The 22653-nt window shown below is 40.2% G+C and overlaps 1 protein-coding gene across 1 annotated transcript in view; it reads left to right on the top strand.

The window, feature by feature from the left end:
- Nucleotides 1-22653, top strand: part of BRF1 (BRF1 RNA polymerase III transcription initiation factor subunit) — a 159662-nt gene that overhangs the window by 50557 nt on the left and 86452 nt on the right. The window contains exons 4-5 of the mRNA XM_065749093.1: nt 13874-13905; nt 22287-22359. Of these exons, the coding sequence (XP_065605165.1) occupies nt 13874-13905; nt 22287-22359 (105 nt within the window). The remainder of the gene's footprint in view (nt 1-13873; nt 13906-22286; nt 22360-22653) is intronic.

Genomic DNA, 22653 nt, shown 5'->3' on the forward strand with positions numbered 1-22653 from the left:
CCTTTGTGTGACTTTTCCTCTTGGGCAAAAGAGCTGAACAGTCTGCGTTGAGAGCATTTCTTTTTTCAGTTTTCTATAGAAATTACCGGTGGACCGTCCTTCTTCAGGGAACCAGGGGAAAAAAAATGTAAAATGATTGTAAGTTATTACTGAAGAAGTCCTATTCTAAAGAAACATCTGGAGTTTTCAGCTCAAGAGTCTCAGTTGGTACCCAGAGAATCAGAGAACATTCTATTCTGTGTGTATCTGGAGTTGAAGGTTTTGGTTTCCCATGTGAGTGCCAATAACTTCTGCAAATCTGAGTTGATTTTTCAGTATGAAAATTTCTGGTCCTTAAAGTATCAGTCTTCTGGGGAACGCAACAGATGGGCTACATCTGTGCTGCTGTTTCGTAGGGACTCCCAAATCACTGCATTCTTATCACATCTGGAGTGCCCTGTTCATTGCCAATAATTATGTTCAGCACTTATTCAGATAACGCTTCTTCAGCTGAAAAATATTTTTGTAAACTTTCAGTATAGTATTTATTAGTTTTTGCCTTCTCTTTTCCACATAGGCTCTAGGCTCTTACTATGGCAGAGAAATTCTGGTATTGGTTGCTACTATGTTCATTCCCCAGTCCTTGAACCAATGACTTCATTGTCTCAGCTGTTTCTCATAGTCATTCAGTGATGAAACAAGAGAGTGCTCCAGTCCTTGTTTTTTGCTGATACTGTTGGCAGCCCTCCCTGTGGAGCTGTAAAAGAGTCACTTTTCTTTCTGCTGCAACTGGAGAAGATGGGAGCGGGAGCAGGAGCTGTGAGTGCTGGCTGAGGAGCAGTGTCAAGAACAAGAGGGCAGTGACAAAAAGAAGCTGCAAGAAAAGTAACTTGCAGTGAACAATTATTATTATTTAAGAACCTTTTTTACCAAAGCATTCAGAGGGTTGTAGAATGGAAGACAGAGAATTTTCCACCTTCCTAGCAGGCAGAGAAAGTGGGATTCATACAGGGGAGTGTTTACATAGGCAATGTATTTGAAGCTGGTGAAATACAGAGACAATCTAGAAAGCCCATGCCCCGTGTAGGATCAGGGAATAATTTAGATTGGAAGGGGCCTTTTCAGTTCATTTACTTCAGTTCTCCATTCATGTCACCAGTAGATTGCTGAAGCACTACTCAAGTAGAGTTTTTGTTGTCTCTCATCACGGTCCTGTGCTTTTTAAGCTTCACGGTAAACCATTTTTTTTCTTCCCAGTGTCTAATCAGATTTTCTCCTGCTGCAACCTGTATCAGTTGCTTTTTGTTCTTTCACTGTATGCATCCAGAATGAATCTGGCATCTTCTTCTCTGCACACCATCATTTGGTGGTTAAGACAGCATTAGATCTCCTTGCTAAAGGCGTTTTCCAGGCTGCTTGAGCTGAACTCACTCATCCTCCCATCATACATACAGTGCTGCAGCCCTGTGACCATCTTGGTCACTGTAGGTACTGTAGGGTACTGATGTGTGTCATGAGGACTTAGACCTGAACGCGGCCCTCCAGATAGATGCAGCCTCATAATTACTGAATAAAGGCAAATAATCCCCTAACTGCTGGCAGAGTTTCTGCTGATACAGCTCAATATGTGCTTAGTTCTTCTTGATGCAGGAGCATGCTGCAGACTCCTGCTCAGATTGTCTTTGGGGACCTCCAGCTCCTTTTCTGCAAGCTGTTCTGTAGCTGCTCAGTCCCAGCATGTACTGCAGCAAGGGGTTATTCTGTCTCAAGCAGAGGACTTTTTAAATGTAAAGACCAATGCAGTTCCTGCCCACTCTGTTCTCCAGCTTGCTGAGGTCCCTCTGAGTGCAGCCCTACCTTTCGGTGGACTGACTGCTCCTCCAGCTTGGTGTCAGCTACAGATCTGCCTGTGGTGCTTTCTGCTTTGGTGGCTCAGTGTGAACGAAGACAGTGTTGCCCATGAGGGATGCCTGTTTTAACTGTCTGCATGCCGGGCTTTGAGCTATTAATCCAGCCCTTAGAGGCTGGCAGTCCAGCTAGTCCTACACTTACCTCATAGTCCATCTGTCTATCCTCTTGTCACTGCAGTTTGGGCAGGCTGGCAGACTGTTTAGCTTAGAGGGTGTCTACCTGGTTCAGCTCTTCTCTCAGATCACCCCTTATCCATTTGTTGTGTTTTTCTTGTTTTTCTTTTTTACCTACTGTATTTCTTATATGCGGTTATAATGACCTAATATGCAAACAGCTTTGTCAGCAGGGCTGTAGTTACAGTTTGCTCCCTCCTTACTGAGGGGTAGAATTTCTAGTGCTCTGTGGAGGAGCTCAGCATTAGTCTTCATCTTCTGGCTGGAGAGGTGAAGGCACAGAAGTGGAGTGAAGCACACTGCTCAGTGAGGGCAGTGGTGTAGTGTAGTTGGGTCCATCTCCAGTGCACCTGAAGCACACACAGCAATGCTCTGCCTCCCAGCATGTCCTGTCCTGTGTAGTAGTCTCCTGTGTGGTATTATAAAGACCCTGAAATATATCCTTCCAACTGTATTTGTGCAGTTAAAATTGTGAGGGACAGCAAATTCTGCTTGCTAGTTCTGCTGTCGTAACACTGAGCTTGTTATCAAAAGCCTAGGCTGAATTTGTAAGTTTGGATAGCAGGGGGGAAAAATGCTATCTGTTTTCTTGAAAGCTCTGCAAATGTGACACAATAAGCAAGCAGCTGTAGACACGGGACCCACAATAGCATTCTCAGTTGTTGTTTGGAGCAGAGACATATTTTAGGAGCTTGCTGTAGAATGTTATTTGAAATTACACTGCGTGGTTACAATAAAAATGCTGCAAGTCTGTGTGAAAGGAGTCTAAGGAGATCTTTCCCAGCGTATCACTGGCAGTTTTTATTTTCCCAGAGGCAGATGATATGTACATCATTACTGATTTCTTTTTTTATTCCTGGTGAAGAATTCCATCAGCTGAGATAAGTTTACATTCTTAAAAACTGATAATGAAAGAGCAGTCTCTGTGCTGTAAGGGAGACGCGAGATAAGTACTTTCCATTGCTGCAGCATTCAGAAGATAATACAGGGATAGAAGTTTAAAATGACACTTCAAGAAAATATTGCTTTTTCCATCTTGATTTAAACCGTTTAATGAAGGTTAACTTCTAAGAATGTGAGAAATGCTGTTTGCAAGCAAATGAACTCCAGTGTGTTCACTGTGCAGCATTGTTTTGAAATGCTTTGGGAATTCCTGTTTAAGTGAAGCAAGTTTTGATTGTAATGTCTATGGAATTGTGGTGCCTATGACATGTAGAGAACTGCAGCAGGTTTGTTACTGAAGGTCTCAGTTTTCAGTAGGATGTGTGTGTATGGCCACTTCCTTCCTGCTCTCCCCACCCCATACCTGACCCCAGTAAAATGTTTTCCTATTGCTCCTGAAGGATCTCCTCATAAAGATGAGTAACCTATTAAGAGGCAATTGATACTTGCTTTATCTTTTCTTACACACATACAATTTTTCAGCGTTTATATAAAGTGATTTTAGAGCAAATTGGTGCAAAGCTGGATTTAATCTTTACGTTTCTTCCTTCAGTTTGCTGTAGGAGCTTCTTAGCTATGTGTTTAGGGTAAAGGATCTATGGAAGTTAGGACTGGCATACTTGAAGGGGGGTTGATATGCATTGCATCTATTTTCATCATAAGGAACTCAGAATCTGACTTAGCTCCTAAGCCCTTCTTGCATGTTTGGGACAGGTGGGCAAATTTTACTGTGTTGATTTGTAAATCACAAACCTGCTAGTTAATCAACCCCCAGCGTGTGCTTGTCAAGGACAGGGAGATGGTCTGAAAAACAGTTATTGACCATAAAGTTAACTAATGGGCATTTATCCCAGAAGTACAGTTGTCATGTGCTTTATCTGTCCCTTTGTAGAATGTTAGGAACTACAAAGTCAAAATGATCACTGTAGTAGTGAGAGGATCAGGAGATTTCAGAGCATTTCACCAAGGAAGGGAGAACTATTTATTTATTTATTGTAACTTAATATTGAAAGATAAAATGTTTGTGCAGTGCAGTGGCAAAGCTGGGAACAGAAACCCAGTGATCCTGACCTGCTGCCCAGTGTTCCTCTGGGCGGCCTTTTGTTTTCCTGGGGAAAACTGCTTCCACAGGAGAAACTTTTATTTCCCGCCCCTTCTTGTGGATAAAATTGAAGGCATATCATGTGCCCATGACTGTTTTCCCAGCTGAACTGGTCACAGTGAAGATTTATTCTAGTGATTGAACTCTCTGAGAAGTTAGCTACCTTAAAATCTCAGATATGTTGTCTTTCTTCCCTGCAATGTGAACTCCTCCCTCCCCCTGCAGTGTGATGCTTGCAAAAGGACCAAATTTAATCTTCTTCTAGAGGCAACTTTTCAAGACATAAATTTGTTTTAAATTTAAAATCTGGTGCTTTATGTCCTTGAAGGAGAACGTGTCACATTGAGAATTGTATCCGTTTCAAAGCATGATGCATCACTTGTCTCTAGCCCTGAAAGGTACTTCAGAAATATCAAATAACAATTTTAAGCTAGGAAAGCCATTAAGGTTCTTCTTTTCTTGAGCCCTATGCATTTGGGCTTGCAGGAACTGAAGATACCTTCTCATCCTGACTGAGAATGGCCAGTGGTAATCTCTCCTTCGAGCATTGCTTTGAGGTGACAAGGCTGTGTATTGTGTCCTGTCCACAGGTGGGTCAGTTCAGACAAGGTAAAGTAGCTGCTTGTGTTTGTTACTGTATCCCGAGAGACTTGGCTATCTGTCTGAGGAGGTAGCATGGGTTTTCTGCTCACCCACTTGGCTAAATAAACCTCTCTTGAATACTTCTGCAGCAGTACTCTAAAGCACAGCCTGTGCGAAATGCCTAATGTTTTATTCCACAAAATGCTGTTTTTGGTAACTCATTTGGGATAAGCTGTTACTTCTGAACAAAATGGCAAATATAACGAAAAAAAAATAGATTTCTTAGTAGAACAGCAAACTGTGTATGCTTCTGTGCTGGTACAGCTTACGTAGGTTTCTGCTGAAGTGTGCACTCTCATGTAGAATTTTTTTCATGTTTAGTGCAGACATTTCTTAAAGCAAAGTCTTGGGTTGAGGCTTTCTCAGCCCACTGATGCAGTGCATCAGTTGAGCTCCTTGTTTTCTGTTCCTTTCCTCGAACCAGGCTGGTGGGAGGCACTCAGTGAGTGGAAGAGGGGACTGTTGCGCTGACTGCCAGGGGCTGCTGATGAACCGGTGCTCGTTTTCAGCTCCATGCTGCGTTTAGGATGTGTAACAAAGGTAGATGGGTGATTGAGGAAGTTATTGTAAGTTACCGTAGTGCCTTTAATCAGACTTGCTTTGAGAGGTAATTAACAGCTAGGTAGTGTTTGTGGAAGACAGCCACAGCTCTGGCTCTGCTCTCCTTTCCTGAGAGCAAGGAGTAGCAAGGTGTACATAGCAGCCTCGCAAAATATGTATTAAATAGAACATAAAGAAAAACTCCATGCTTTTAATTAATAGCAAATAATTAATAATGCTGAGGAGCAGGAAACTGATGAATGAAGAAGTCAGAAATTTCTCACGGAGCCCCTGCCCCGATGATGGTTGTGCTTGATGATCTTATGGGACTTTCCCAACCTAGATGGTTCTGAGCCTTGCTCGGCCGTGCCCTGGCAGAGAACTGGTCATACCCACAAAGTTGTTGTGATGGTTTTCCAGCAGAGTTCAGGACGCTGGTGACCACAGGAGTGCAGAGCATGCTCACCACCTGAGGTGGGCATTGCTGTCAGCTGGAAGGCACTGCTGGCAGAAATGGACAACGCTTCTCTGTGTTCTGAATGCGGGAGCTCCCCTCAGTGCACTGAGAGTATCCAGACTGAGTAATGAAAGGGTTTCAGAAACACAGGCGTGTTCCTACCTGTGTGTGATGTGGAAAGGCTTGCAACAGAAGTTTATTTTGTGACATGCATTGATATGATTCTCTGAAAGGTCTTTTAAAACGGGAAGCTTAATGCAGCCAACTGTTGGATTTTCCACTGGAAGCCGTTAGGAAGTCAGCAGCCTCAAAATGGCAAGGATACCATTCATTTCTTTTTGACACTGTGGGTTTTTTTGTTGTTGTTTAAATACAGATTCCAGCGTCAGGAATTTCCTGCTGAGTGAATCTGTTTTATGTGTAGGAGATCGAATAACGTGTGTGCATGAATAAATCACGTTCATTGATACTGGAAGGAGAGCAGGGCTTGAGATTCTGTGTCCTTCTCCCCACTGTCACTCTCCCATCCCACCAAAATTCTGAGATTATGTCAGTGCATTGGGCTCCATGTGGGCATGAAGCAAAGGTGTGATGCTTGGCTTCTAGTATCTATACAATTTGGGTTGATTCTGTTAGAGTGCAGCAGTGCTCTGAGTGTTGACCAGGTGTAAAGCAGAGCAATGCTGTGTTGAATTTTTGTGCAGAAATCATGCGTGTGCTTGGAACGGGGAAGGTGTTACCAGGTTTTCTAAGACTGGTGTACTGTTAAGCAGCCATCCTGCAAGCTCTTGCTCCTTATTGTTTTAAAGTTTCTCTTTCAGATAAGGTGGGTCTTTGTGTTATGGAGCTAGCCCGGGAGGACTCTGCAAACAGTATTACTTTAAAGAGAAATTTGAGAAGGTGGGATGGATGACAGAGAGATTGTCTCGGGCTGTGTTCGGGATGAATGCTTTAAGCCAGTGCGAGCTGGCACGGCTTCAGAAAGAAATCATCTTGCTTTGCCCTTGCCTGCTTGTTCCTCCCCCAGTCCGTCCTCTGCCTTCTATCAGCCCAGGTGTTTATGCAGTTATGTGTGAGCCGGGGAGTTAATCCAGTTGAAAACAGGCCAAAAAGAAAAAAGGAAAAATATTTATTTCGGGTGGTTCCCTAGGCAGGTTTGCCACATGGCTGCACAAATAGCAGTCCAGGGAAAGCAGTGGTGACAGACTGCAGCGGATCCAGGTTGAGCCAGGCTGAGATTATTCTTTGTTCACATTGGTGCTAAGTGCCAGGAGGCAAACCATCTTAACATCTTATAGTTCTTAAATCTTCCCAAATGCTTCCATTTGAGCTTCCTGAGAAGCAGAGTTGTAAAGCTCACAGCAGTGCTGGTTTTCCTTTGCAACTGCTGGGTTGAGAGTGATTTTCTCTGCTCCTGGTTTCATTCACTTTTCTCTCCAGCTGCAAACCTGGCTGACACGTGCTGTGTTGAATTCCCAATTGTCAGCTCAGAGTAATTCTTCCAAATCTGCACCTCTTCTGTTTTGTGAGATGTCCTGGTACGAGTCATAAACATTGTGCAGGGAAAAGAAAAAAAGCTAATCTCTTTTACTTTTATCTAAGTCTTTACTATTGTCTTCCTCCCCAGCTGCTTTTTAATGCCCTCTCTGTTACTATCTGGCCATGCTGTGCAGGTTTCTGGGCAGTATAGCTTTACTCTCACTTGCACGTGTGAACTCTTTTCAGACACACAACTTTTCTGCAGTCATTTCTGCTATTTACTGTTTCTTTTTCTCTTGCAGCCTGAGCTTTGCTCCTTTCCTGGTGCCTCTCTCCTATTCTTGTCTGCCAGCTCCACTCTTCTTTTAAGTTCTTCCTTAAAACTTGCTTCTCCTAGCAACCTCTCTTGTTTTGCCTCACCAGAGCTTCTTCAATTTACTCTTCAGCGGAAAGGATCTCCCTTTCTTGTTTGGAGAGGATTTGTTTTCTGAATGTAGCCTGCTGTTGTTTATATACACGGTCACATTGTCCAGGTTGGAGATGAACTCAGGTCTCTAAAAGCTTAATATTTACATTTTCATTCAATGCTTTAACTTTCTCTTCCTGAAGCATACTAACCAGGTTATCTTTTGGTGGCGTCGCTCACGTATTCCTTGCATAGCATCCTGAATAAACGAGGCAGCAAGCTTTTTTTGGTTAAGAAGTATTTATTTTATTTTGTTTCTCTTTTTTGATTGTGTCATACTGTGCTGTAAACTTACATGTGACTTTGTGTATACTCCATAGTATCACACAAAGCAGGTTATTTACTTGGAGTCAGTAACTCTTGGGCTGCAGCCTGGCCTGAACTCTTCGCAAACTGTATTCTCTCAGAGCAGCATTTTCAGAAGAGCTGAACACTGAATATTCAGCTAACCTGGCTTGCTTTTTGAAATGTTACTGTAAATGGCAATGACTCTGAAGAAATATTAAGAAAGCAGCAGCATTTCGTGATGGCCGAGTTGCACATGCGCTGGAGAATTAGAAGCTCAATGTAACTTGCAGGCAGTGGGTTCATCCCATCAATCACGTTCCAAATTCAACAGCCCTCTTGCTCTAGATTTTGTCCTTAGTTGCCAGGTAGGAGGGAGAGACAACTGGAGTCAGAGGCCAGCTCAGCCCCTGTGTGAGCCAGAGGGCTGCTCTTGTCACCTTTGCAGCTGAAGTCACAAAATTGGGCGGGCTGAATGCAGACTGAAATGTTTGTCTGCCTCCTTTTTAATAGATCTACCTACGTAGACTGCAGTACAGTGGTGACCACCACTGGCTTTGTTAGAATTATGAATATAGAGGTGTTCTGAAAGGGAACCATTGGTGATAACATGCTGGTTGATCTGGGGAAGTGGCCCAGCAGTGATTTTTGTCTTTAACAATTAGGGAGTTTAAAGTACTGGTTTTGTGCAAGACAGACATGCAGTTATGTGCAAAGAAGAACAAAACAAATGAAAACAACCACATAAATAACCCCAAACCACAGGCCAAAATGCAGTTTTTTTTCTCATGCAGTTGTCTTCACATGAGATAACTTTTTTTTTAATGAAAACAGCTTTTGTACTTTCCAGTTTGATGTAAGTGCTGTCTTTACATGTATATGCAAATGCTATGCAAACTCCTTTGCAAAGTTAAGAAACTTTATAAACTGGCTCCATAGGATTTCAGCCTCAAGGCAAATCTTTGTGAGAGTTGTGAGAAATGAGTTTTCTACAAAAGAATTGGTTTGGGTTATTATTTTCTAATCCTGTTAATCCAGTGTAGTTGGGAAGAGAAATGTTTTTAGAAAACAATTAGTGCTGTCAGTCAGTTTTAATTAATTGCTAATTAAAACAGTGAAAGTTTGTAAAGCAGCAGAGATTTATTTGTGATAAGTCACAATCAGCAATCACTTGCAGTATGAAAATATAGCAGGGCAAGGATATAGGACTGAATGATGGAGAACTGGGTTCAGGGCCAGGCAAACTCAATCACTAATTTTTCACCCCAGTATCGCTGCGCTTTGTTGTCCTCCAGCCCTTTTATCTTATCTCTGTGTGTTTGTGATCGTAGGTGCTTCTGGGAAGCTCTCATCTCTTACGGAGCTTATACAAAACATAACATTGAAATTGCAAATGTTTAGTTTGATTTAAAGTTTGAGAAAAATACGTTTTAATATTCAGAATGCTTGTTGTTTGCTTGTCAGTTAGCTTATTAAGGTTTGCTTTTTTTTTTGTTTGCTTGTTTGCAGCCAGCTGAATCACTCTCATTGAATACAGAGAATGAATTCAGGTTTAACTGTTGTACTACCTACTGGATCTGTTAGGAATTTTTGTTAGAAGCAGAAAGTGCTTTAGCTCCAGCTGAAAAGGGTGTAGCTTCACTGTTGGACAGCACAGCTCTCACACATCTGCTGAGTGGCTTGCAGTTACTTGGCATTAATCTTTCTGTATCACTGACTGTGTAGTGAACTTGTAAACAGTAAGTAAAAACTTGAACAGTAACTTGAGAATACTTCAAAAATAAGATAAATATACTCTCCCCCTAAAAACAAACAAACAAAAAAGGACCTCACCAACTCAAACCAGTCTCTGCATCTTCTCTGTGCTGCTCATGTGTACCTGTATCTTCCAAATATGATGCTATATATTGCACTTTGACACACTAAAGTGGGCACAGTAAAAACCCATGATATTGTTTGAGGGCTTCCTTATTGATGTGGATTCTGTCCCACATTAATACCAAGACATTTTTAGGAGAGGTAACAACTCCATCTCCTACTAGAATTCCTGCATCTCTTTATAACCTTAGTCAAGTGGCATTTCTGCTTCCTGATTAGCCCAAAACTCAAAAGGGGATTTTTATCCATATAAGTACTTCAGAATTGCTGGAATATATAAAATGTAGGCCTGTCTAAAAGACAAATGCCCTCTTGTTTTGGTATTTTGGGTTTTAGGTTTCCGGTAGTATTCATTTCATCACAAACTTTTGTTTCCTTCGGTACTGAGAATGAGAACATTATTGCAGTGATTCATTGTGGGCTCACATTATCCACAGATTACCAGATTATAAAGGCAGAAGGGGAGTGCTCTGTCCTCTCAGTCTGACCTCTTGCATCACGTTGGTCAAAGGATTCCCTTGAATTAAATCTTTTGAAGTTAAGCCTTTAGACTCACATCCTTCGCTTTGAAAGTTTCCAGAGGTGGACGATCAGTTGCATACCTTGGTGAAGTCAGCTAAAAGAATAAGCACAGGAAAAAAAAAAGACAAAAAAAGCAGCTGAAACTATTGGAGTTTTCTTTTCTTTCTTTTTAAATTGGGTACATTTATAACCTGAGAGCCCCTCGTGTTTGTATTCTGTTATTTTGCATGTGTCTATCTATGATATCAGTAACTTTCTGTCCCTTGGAGAACTTTTCCATGTCCTAGCAGTCTCCTTATGTAAAATTATCATTTTCTTTCTGCTTCAAAGAAAACATTTATCTTAGGGTTGTATAAATTTTGAGCACATATTAAGTATTATCTGCAGTTTTCAGCTGTTGTTGTATGTTCTCCTGAACTGTTCCAGCTCTGCAGAGGAGTTTGAAAACAACTGCCTGTTTTTACAACTACTTCCTGCTGATAATTGTGCTCACAATATTCACAGTAAAGGCCAACCCATTGCTACTGCATGACTCAAATTTCCCTTTTGCTTTGCTGTAGCAGCTACACATCTAATAATTGAGAGATTGCTGGAGGCTACCTTAAATGAAATCCAGAAATGCCACATTTTTACTGTGACCTTTGCTTACTGTTTCAATGTACACTTGATGCAGCTTCTCTATGGAGCGAAGCAACTGTATGCTAAAGCATCTATAGTATGGCTCAGCAGTGTTGCCTGAACTCTGCAAGAGTATTTCCCAACTTCTTAGCTCTAATCTTCTGTCCCTACAACTGCATGCGCCTTCTCTATTTCTCTTTACTTAGAACAGAAGGTAGATTTATTTTTCTTACGAGCTCTTGCAGTGTCTTACTAAGTTTGGCTCTTCCACCAAAATATTTTTAGCTGTTTGATGAGAGTGAAGAATAAATTAGTGTACAGATTTCATGACTTTAACTGACATACCTGGGTTAGAAAAGTAGCCTTCTGGCTCACCTGAGGTGTGCATTACCCTTTGACAGTGATTCTGTCTCAAGTGGCAATAGGTGGCTTCCAGGGCTGTGCAGCTGCTTGCTTTGGCATTTCAGGAACCCATAAGCTGCTTTTTTTTTTCCTTCTTCTTCTTCTATTTATTTGATGATCAAGTCTGTCAAATACAAGTGATAATTTTAGTTCTCTTGGTACTGAAAGTATCTCTGTGTCTTTAGGTATCTCAATGGTGGGCAAATGGTAACTGGACACTTCAAGTCAGTAACGCACTAGGAACGTTTTTAGATCTGGAATGTTTCTCAAGCATAAAATTGCTGTTGTGATTTCCTTTTAGATCTGTTTGAGGAGCTGTCAAGAGTTGTGGTTTCTTGGCAGTTTCATTACTAAACTCTTTCCATTTTCCCCTTTCTCACTATTCTGTCCAAAAAGTCGCATTTAATTCAGTATTACTCTGTGTAAATTTCTAAGCTATATTTTTTCTTTACAGATTGTTTGCGTTAGCAGTTTTCTTACTGTGTTAAAGATTACTTTAATGCCTTATATAATTTTATCTATAGTAGGTTTGGGATTTTTTTCAGAGACTGAATTTCATGTAATTAAATATCCAACTATACTGTGATTTTTCTTTTATTGCTAAAATCCACTTTCACCAAATAGCGTTAACATTGTTGAATTTTGTAGTAAATTTGGAGTACTAAATTCATTTGATTTAAAATGCAAATTAAGGATAGAAATGCTCAAGGATAAAAATTGTTAGTGAACAAATGTTTATGTATAACGTGATTACATTATCTGAATTATTACTGTTGATAATATTTAGGAGAAACTCATACAATGGCGTACCCTACAAACATCACACACTTGCATTAGTGATACTTGCATTACTGTGGTGTATTGAACTATATATATATATATATATATATGTTTCAGTGTTTCTTAATGCTGAATTTCTTAATGCACTGCTGCATAGAAAATTTCTGCATACGTTTGCTTTGCTTGCCTCCCTCATTAAGTTTACTTGGATTCTGCTTTTAATGGTAAATCTGGAAGTCCTTTATGACAGGTGAAGCCAGCCCTGGCTGGCTGATAGCTGGAGCACGTGAGCGGTACTTTGGTCTCAGCGAGAGGACTACCTTTGCACTTTAAGCTTAACGTTTGTTTGGCTTTCTTTTTAGGACTGAAGACAGTATATTCAAAAATATGCTTAATTTCAGTAAAATCTGGTGGAGATTTAAGGCAGTTTTGTCTCCTTTGAACTATCCTAAGTCCCAGGTGTGTCCATGAGGAGCAGTGGTAGGTGACCTGATCCCATAGTTGAGTACTGGATGATGAATGAATTTGAAAGTAGAATCATAGAATCGTTTCAGTTGGAAGAGACCCTTAAAGGCCATCTGGTCCAACTCCCCTGCAAGGAACATGGACATCCACAGCTCCTTAAGGTGCTCAGAGCCCTGTCCAGCCTGACTTTGAATATCTTCAGGGATGGGGCATCCACTGCCTCTCAGGGTGGTTTGTGCCAGTGTTTTATCTTCCTCACTGTAAAAAACCAACCAAGCAAGCAACCAAAAACCCTAAAACTTCTTCCTTCTGTTCAGTCTAAATCTTTTAGTTTGAAATTATTTCCCTTTATCCTATTACAGCAGACTGTGCTGAGGAGTCTGTCCCCTCCTTTTGTACAGCCGCCCTTCAGATACTGAAAAACCACTCTCAGGTCACCTCCGAGCCTTTCCTTCTCCAGGCTGTGCAGCCCCAGCTCTCTCAGCTTGTCCTTGCAGGAGAGGTGTTCAGTTCCTTGGCATGCTTTTGCGTTCCTCCTCTGGATGTGCTCCAGCAGGCCCACATCTCTCCTGTACTGAGGACTCTGCGTCTGGATGCAGTTCTTCAGATGAGGCCTCACCAGTGCAGAGCAGAGGGGCAGGATTGCCTGTCTCCCTGAGCTGGTAACCACGCTTCTTTTGCAGCCCAGGATATGGTTGGCTTTCTGGACTGTGAGGGCACATTGCATGTCCAGCTTGCCATCCCCCAGCTTGTATTGTAGTGGGGGTTGCCAAATGCAAGACTTTGTGCTTTGCTACATTGAACCTCATGAGACGGTCCTGGACTTGTAAGCTAGCATAGGAGATAGACTGATGTTTTACCTCCATAAAATACTTTCATGCTTTACTTACCTCTTTACTAATGTTGTTATCTGTTACTCTTCTCTCCCTCGGCTGCAGGATACAGTGAGTGGTTGTAAGTTGTGGAAGATGTTGTCTTTTTCTTTCAGACCACCACTTTACGTAGGCAGCTTGTGCAGTAAGCGCAGCAGCAAGTGCTGGCAGGAGTTTCTGGGGAGCAGAAGTGTTAGCTGGGTGCTGGCTGTGAGCAGAAGTCTTGCATCCCAGTACCTCACCTGCATTTGCTTTCTGCTGCACTTTAACTTGGGCTTGTTCCTTCATTTTTTTTCTTGCTAATGACATTTAGAAACAGTCACGTTCAACAAGTGTTTATATTCCTTGACTTCTGCACAGACATGTTACTGGACCTCAGTGATCTTCTTCAGGTATTGTATCTATTTTTGTGGAAAAATTCTCTTGATAAAGGCTACTTTCAAGCAAAGTGCTGTCAGCGTGGGCTGTTTGGGGTGTTTCAGTTTCTCTGTAAAATTTCTGAATTGGAAAATCACTGGGTTTGTAACTCAGTAATTGCTCAGTGAAATCAAATATGAAATATCTTCTGCTTTTAACATTGCAAATAATGTATTAAGAATTAGTGTGATGCTTTTTTCACAATTCAGAGTCATTGCAATGGCACAAGGTTACACGCTTTTAACATAACAATCGTAGAAGACAAAACTCTTTGTAGGTAATACAGTGTAAATGGATTAATGTATGCCAGGGTTTATGAACTGTATTTTGAACAAAATGTGCATTTGCTCTTTGTGTGGAAATAGAAAGCTCTGCTGGCATACGCTGCCTTACTTGCATTCTCCACGTTCAAACTGTTTTACATACAATGTGAGTAGGTTAGTTGCATCTATTTTTGTCCTCCCAGCTGTCTTGATAAATGGCATCCCTCTGAAGACTATTTATTGCTTAAAGCAATCTGCTGGAATTACAATAATCAAATGAATCTTTAATTCTTAAAATTACTAACATTTTATTTTATTTTTTCCAAACTCTTATTGTATTAATTTGATTGCTTATAAGCAAATATTACATGTGTAGATTGGGGGGGTTTATTTCACTTTTAAACACAAGTTTAAATAATCACTTTTAAACACAAGTGGTTTTTTTTTACGGTGGTTGCTATGAAATAGGATGATTGCAGTAACATGGAGAGTATTTGCCAAATGTGAAGAAGAGGTATTGAATCTGAAAAAGAAAAAAGATGTCCTGTTGGCAGGAACAAAGTCTGAATGATTTGGTTTTATTCCCTCTGTACATTCCAGCCTGAAAAAGTGTCAAGATGGGGCATATGCAATCCAAAAGGTTAAAGGGGGGTAACTGAAGGGATGGGAGAGCCAGAAATAGATCAATAGTATGGAAATAGTCAGCCCTGGAAAGAAGAATAGAATGTAGTGTTTCACTGTCATGAACTTCATTTACACATCTAGCTATGTGAAGATTTCTGATAGCCTCCAATTTCTGGTTTCTTAAAGGTGAATCTGAGCAAACACAAATCTTAAATGTCATTGTTAACTGCAGTTAGCCAGAAAGCCCTTTTGAAGAAAGCAAAAATGAGCTTTTTAGGCTTCCTCTAGATCTCTCCCATCAATCCCAGTTTGTTTTATTAAACAACACCAAAAAAGTAACACAAATAGAAATGAACCACCTCCCATTTTCTATTTTAAGTCAACTGTATATACATGCTTAAAATACAATTATTTACAAAAAAAAAAAAAGCTCCCTAGGTGATTCTTAGTTTTTGATGCTTTGTTTCCCTCTAAAATTAGTGGCTCGTTTACTGCTCAGACAGTGTTATCTTTGTGTTGTGTTTTAGATCAGTCTTTGCTTCCAGATGGTATGCCTGAAAACTAAAAGCAGTCGGTTTATTGGATGGTACTCTTACCTTGAAGTGACTTTTTCTTTCAAGGACAGCTCTGCTATTGTGAAGTTGGGATGTGGATGTGATTCAAATGAAAGGTTGTTAGCAGAAGCGATAGATATTACTGTCTTTCCAAAATATTTAACTTGCTCGGAGTTACCTATGCAACATATGTTCTACTAGTTCAGGTAATCATTTTTGCCAGTGAAATAAGAAAGGTAGTTAACTTATATCAGGAAAAATAAGTCTGAAAAATGAGTTACTCCTGAACTTTCATAAACTCTTGCCTAAATGCTAACAGCTAAGCTTGATTTTTTTTTTTCTGTTGAATTTTCTACTTGATACAGCTCTATTGCTGCAGGAGGTGAACTGATCTACAGGGTTGTTATTTGTGTGACCATAGGAATTATTTAGAATAGAAGGGTTCAGTTGGAAGGGACTTTCAAAATGATGTAGTCCAACTGCCAACTTTTCTTTTGAAGAAAATTAACGAAGCATCATTCTGAAGGCTACCGAGTTAGTGCAGAACACCTTGAAAACCCTTTTAGTTTTTCCCCTGTACTGATGACTGAGATGGGAGAGTTGGGCTTATTCCACTGGAGAACTATTTCATTTCATAACAACTTCTGGAACTTCAAAATTGCTGTCAGAATAAAATAAAATGCCCCCCTTTTTTTCATTGGAAAGGCCAACTTTTTTTGTGTGTGTGTTTTGCTTTCCATTTTATCTCTAGATGAAATACGTCCTACGTGTTTGAAACCTCCCATTGAAAGTGTCAGGTTCAGTGTGCCTCTGGTACACTTAGATTTTAAAGCATCAGCTGAAACGAACTGAAAATGTGCAGAGCAGTGCTACATGCTCCCTGTGCAGAGTGAAAAGGCAGGCTGCATGTTGATTGCGTTGGATGGATGATCAGTCACCAGTCTCCGACAGGGAAAGTACTTGTTTATATTTTCAGATATTGCATTTTACTTGCAAATACAGTCTTCAGAGCGGTCTGTAATCAGGCCCTTTGTTTGCTTTTTTGTTATTCCAATCGAAGTGACAGGACTTGCTTGTTGAGGAGAGCTGAGAAGCTTGTCTAGCCTTGGCCGAACTTTTGATCAGTTTGGGTTTGCTCATCTGTTTCAGAGCATTCATTCCGTTTACCTGGAGAACTATTTAGCTCGTGTTTGAATGCTGCCTTTCCCATCCAAGGAGATTCCAGTTTCTTTTTTTACCTTCTTGTAATCTCCAGTGTCATGGTCATTGCAATATAGTCGTAAAAGACTTAAGGAAGAGATGATGGCACTGCTTTGATCTCCAGTTTCAGCCTTGTCCAGTGTCATTTTAGTGTGCCTTATGGTGTGTCCTGCTGTTACATAAGACTAATGCTGCCTGAAGGAATGTTAGAGTCAGGCCCTTTAAAGCAGTGCACAGCAGAAGGATTAGCATCAGCTGGCATAATAAATGAAAATGAGACATTCTGACTTGATATCAAGAAAAGGTTTTTCACTGTGAGGATAGTCAAGTGTTGGAACAGGTTGCCCAGAGGAGTTTTGAACTCCTATCCTTAGAGGTTTTCCAGCCCCTGGACCACCTGGTCTGTTCTGGTGCACTGACCCTGCTCTGAGCAAAGTCTTTGGATTGGAGGTGTCCTGAGAGCCTTTCTTACCAGAGCTTTCCCACGATTCATGATGAGGGAAGAGGATGTATAAGAAGAGAAAATCAGTACCTGCTACTTGTTTATCTGGTCTTTCCGTCTGTCTTCTTCCACTTCAAAACATAGCTCTTATCCTCTTCCATTTCTTTCTCTTTAAGTTCTGCAGTACTTTGTTGTCCAGAAGGATAATTATTGTGAGTTATTTTGGGAAGCTTGTAGATTTATTTATTTTTATTATTATTGTTTTATTTTTAAGGCAGCTCTGGGCCTCGCTGATTCTTCTGTGCTTGTCACAAATTACTCCCTTACTTTGCGGTATAGATGGTACGATTCTGATTTATTGTACAACTGTGGTGTTGGAGGAAGAATGCTAGGACTATAGTGGATGTGATTAGTGAAAAGTAGGCTCTCTCTATGGGGTCCCTAGGATGAAGGCAGAGCTTTAAAATGTAGCATAAAAGTAGCTGCTTAATTTTGATTTGTGTCTTTTCTTCAGCTGCAATTGGGCAAGCTGGCTTTTGTACACATTTGTGGGTTTTTGTTACTCTTTGGAGGTTAGATGTAATGTTCTGGTTCTGATATGGACATTTCAGGAGAGGAAGGGTTAAAAGAATATATGTAGATATATAAATATTTTAGACAGTACTTATTGGCTTTAGTTTTTAATACCCTTTGTTCCTTTAAAGATATTAACATGTTGACTGCGTTGCCTTTATTGCCCCTTTGCAAATTGCTGTGTTGAGTTAATTTAAACAACCTGGTTGGGACCTTTAGGCATTACTATACTAGAAATGTTAATAATGAATCAAATAACCACAGGTGCCTCTTCCCCCAGCAACAGACACTCTCCTTAAAAACTCATTTGCTTTTCATGCTTGCTTAATTATTTAGGCAAGCAGCCATGGATGTTTCACAGTGTGAATTCACATCGAGTTCCAACTGCCCAGTCTTCGTCTTTCTGAATGACAGAAGAACTGAGCACCATCACCATTTGTAATATTTTTCCACGGTGCTGTGCCATGGCCATGAAAAGGCTTTTTGGAAATTGTTCACAGTGGAAGAGTATTGATTTATTAATTTAGAAATATGGATGAAGATTTTTGCTTGAGTGTGATTGCAACTTTATTGAATGCCGCTGTCCAGAATTTAATGTATCTGGTACCTGTATGAATGGGGGATTCCCTCTTTTCCAAAGAGAGTTTAAAATTCTGGAATGTGTTAGAACAGCTATATTCCCATGGTACTGGTATGGAGGTATTTGTATTTGTAGAAGTGGAAGTATATTGGTATTTATGAACATGTCAGGAGTGATTTGAAATCAAGAGGAAATTATGAAAGGATAAGAGTCCCTATGGAAGTGTCCCTTTGAAATCAGCATCTGATGACTGACAGATGTGAAATGAAAAGACTCTGTCTCTGAAAAATACTGTGAAGGGCAAAGAGTATAATAAGTAGGAGGATTTTTCTATAAAGATCTAAGTGAATAATTGGAAGCCGTTCCTTCTCCAAGTGCCACTTTTAGCTAATACAGAGTGTTCTGTAACAAGAGCAGAAATGAATGGTAAAGGACATCATCTTGTAGAATCTTAATTTCTCCTGTAAAAACTTAAGGTTAAAAATGGGATGCTTTGTGGTTCCTGAGTGAGTATATACTCTTCGTCTGAAAAATGCTGTTTAAAAAAAAAAGGACAAAAAAATACCAGAATGCATAGCGGCAGATCCATATGCTTGGAAGTGCATGTCATTAAATGTGAACTGAATGTAAAATAATGTAGTAAAATACAAGGATATGCAGGTATTTTAGAATACCCACTGTGGAAGAGGTTGACGCTCCTTTCTGTTGTATTAAGTGCTGCTGCTCAAAACTAATGCTTGCATCTAATTTAGGGAATTTGAATATCTGATCAAAACAATACCGAGATCACAGGTCTTTGAAAGTCAGTAAAACAGTTGCTACACTTTGACTGAAGAGAGTTTGGGAAAATACAGGCTTTCAGTTTGGTTCTCGTAAGTTAAGAAGTGGGGAAAAAAGAGACCAAAGTTAATGTGGTGAGCTTGAAAGCTGCCACAATTCGAGCCTAAGCCAGAGACATCTTTCTAGAAGGGCACTTTTGTTTATTCAACATTCTAAGAACTCATAAAATTAGGTTTTATGAATGCAAATGTCATATGGTTCTAAATTTGGGACATGAAACTTTTGATGGATTGGAGTAGATGAATTTTTATTAAAAGTTCTTAATGATGAACACTTGGAATTAAAGTAGCCCTCTAAATTAATTCCCTTAATTTTTGAAGCTTAGCAGTGCGCAAAAAATGTGCAGAAGTTGAACAAAGATAGGTTCTTTCTGTGTGCCTATTAGGTATCTGTAATTTTTCCATCTGTTGCAGGAGGGATTTGTGTGTCTGTAACGGTTCAAATTAGTGACAGTGGTGTTAAATTTTGGTGTGAGGGCCTTCTACTAAAACCAGAAATGATGTGCCTTGTTGCAGCAGGTCATTACTGATTTCAGGGTGAGCTTTAGGCCACATTTAATGTGCTGCTCATGAGATGTGCCCCAGAACCTCTGAATATTTGGTAAGTGACAAAGATGATTAGTGTTTTGTTTTACGGGGTCTGAAGTATATCTTGAGCTGATCTGCCAGGAAAACTGGAACCAGTTGAGTATTTCCAATTCTTTTTGTGCCTTTACACTGACATTAAAGAAGTGTGAGATTCTATGCAGAGCACATAGAAAGAAGATATTCAGTGCACTGAATTGGTAGTATCTGGAGACTGAAAAGTTCTCTTGTGATGAAAAGAAATACCCTGATGTACCATTTTAATTAGCATTTATTATTTTATGCAAATACATTGCCCACATCTTGAAGTTGGTCGTAAAACACTGCTGATGCAGGTGAGGTGGAAAGGCAGGTTGGGTTAGAGTGTATCACTTCTCAGATAGAGCATGGATATGGAGGGCTTTAGGCAGGACAAGGGTGGGAAGTTTAAAATAAAGAAGTCACTTAGAAGTTTTATAATGCATTTTTCTTTGTTTTAGATTTAATTCAACACCTGCTTTGTTAATTAAAACGTAGCTTAAAAACAACAACAACAAAAAAACAACCACCACCACCCTGCCTTCTTATGTCTCTTTGTATTTATTTGTTCTTTGATAATTGCATTTCTGGAAGGTTTCCTTGGGAGGAGTTTTGTATAATGACGTGGTTAGATGGGGATACGCATGAAGAGTTTGGATATCCTGGCAGAAAATCCAGAGGGAAAAATACTTGACTGAATGAGAGGCTTTCTCTAGACTAAAGTGAAGGAACTAGATGAGTTTGTGACGCTCTGATGGAAACACTGCATGTACTTGGCTCCACTGAAGTAACTTTATTGATTTGTGCAGTGAAATCATCCTTGCAGAGCAAGATCTAAGCAACGAGGTTCAAGATTTATAGTAACTCAGTCAGCCAACTTAGAAGGCTGAAACTACAGCCAAATCCCCACTCTTTTTGTTAATATTTTTGGACAGAAGGTCAAAACAGTCCATTCCAAAGTTGCAGTGAACGTAGAGCATTGAAAGCCAACTGAAACACTGCAGCTATTTTGCTTTAGTAATGTCTCTGTGGCTCATGGAAAGTCACGTGCTCCCAAACTCCTGTATGAATTGCCAGATTCAGTAGATGCTTATTTTTCTGTGTTGAATTCAATGACTTATTTCCTAAGCATACTTCTTGTTCAGAGGTTATATTTTGTTTGCTTCCTTGCCATAGAATAGTATTGCTATGTCATCTGGCTAAAGGATGGTAATATTTCATACTGTACTTCTGTATGGGACAGGCCGGTCTGACCGTCGGTCACACAAAGCATGGTCCAGTGATCTCCTCTAAATGTGGACTAAATTAATGCCATATCACGTACACTTATTTGCTTGAGCATTTACTTTCAGGATATGTGATAATTCTGAGGATTTATTTGAAATGTTCCCTTTTTATATTGGAATTCACACCAAAAAAAATCATGTTAAGAAAATTTTCACATGAAGAAGTGCACAGTGAAAGCGTGCCAGTATTAGTTGGTTGCTTTGTCACTAGTTTGGTGAAGCACCTATACCCTTGAAGGGAAAACTGCTTTTAAACTGGGTAAAGCTCTTTTGTTAAACTGCAGGGCAGTGCTTAGTAACAGGTTATGTATTTCCACAGACAACACTGTTGTGCCATTGACTGCTTAGTCCACGTGTTCATCATCGTGGCATACGAAAGAGAGATGCAGTTCAGTTGCATGAAAGCAATAAGAGTCCACACTACAAGGAAAAATATAAATGGGACCCCCCACCTTTTTGGTTGTTCAGGAGAACAGTTTTTTATACTGACTTTCAACCTTCATGGGTGCCTTGGGGAGCAAGGTGTGCATGGAGCTTCGTGGGAATGTTTGGAGCTAATTGGGAGTTGAAGTATATCCTGCCTTACTTGTTGACCACAAAACACATCTTAAGATAGCAAAATAAAACTTCCTCAGTCTTTCCAAATGCAACTGCAATTGCCTATGCTATAAGTTGCAAATCAGAGTATGAAGAGCAGTTAATCCCACCCCTTTACATCCTCCTGGTTGAGCAGTGATGATGCGGTGGGGAGCAGAGAGAGGTGGGGTGGAGAGTGGGGCTCTGCCAAACTCCATAGGTTTTCTGTGAGTTGCTTTTTTTTTTTTTTTAGGTTTATTATGTCGAGTGATGTGGGTCAATGTCCAAACCAGTCAGAACCAACCAATAACCTTGGGGCATGCAGCACTGCTCCTTTCATTGGAAGAAAAGTTGGGTTTGTTCTTGTGCAGCACTTAATTATCCCACCTCACGTGATCGTACAGGGCTGAAATTTGCACTTACTTGTGATTATTTGCTGGGGGTTTGTTATGTCACAAGAGAAACGACGCTGTAAAGCCTTCTCACTGCTTTAAGATGTTAGGTGACAACTGAGAAATTGTCCAAGTACTGCAGAGCAGCACTGAGCCCACTGAAGAGCATAACAAACAGCTTTGTAGGGTTTTTTTTCACCATCAGCTCATGCTTTGATTTCCAACACTTACTTGTGCAGCTTTTGACGAGCAGCAGGTTCTGCTCTGTACCTACAAATATTTCTAGTATTACTTTAATTGAATTTTTTAAAGCAAGTTTTTTTTAAGATTTCAAAGGTTTTCCTTTTTATTCCTTTACAATTAAAAGGTGTGTTGAAAACATTTATGGTTTAAGATTTAAATAATGATTTTTGTCTTTTGCCAGGTGAATGTCTATGTGCTGGGAAAAACTTTCCTTCTTTTGGCGAGAGAACTCTGCATAAATGCTCCAGCCATAGGTACTTCTTTACACTTTGTCTTTGGGGTGTACTTTTGGTATGATTACTTTAGAAGCATCTGTTATGTGTGTGTCCATAGCATTAACCTGCTAAAGCAGTAAGTTAAAAACGAAGCTGGAATCAATCCAGCAGTACTGCCTGTGAGATCCTGGTCTCCTTTATGTAGGACCTTAGTGGTGGTAGATGCTGTCCTCGTCTACAATTTTGATGCTTTTTCTGGAAGTAGCTTAGGCCGCATTAAAGCAATAGACTGATGATATTCATGAAGTGTGTTATTACCTGCAAGTTTGTGAG

The sequence above is a fragment of the Cyrtonyx montezumae genome, unplaced genomic scaffold (assembly GCF_038088225.1).
Source record: "Cyrtonyx montezumae isolate F1298 unplaced genomic scaffold, pur_monq_1.0 scaffold_10, whole genome shotgun sequence".
Lineage (NCBI taxonomy): Eukaryota > Metazoa > Chordata > Aves > Galliformes > Odontophoridae > Cyrtonyx > Cyrtonyx montezumae.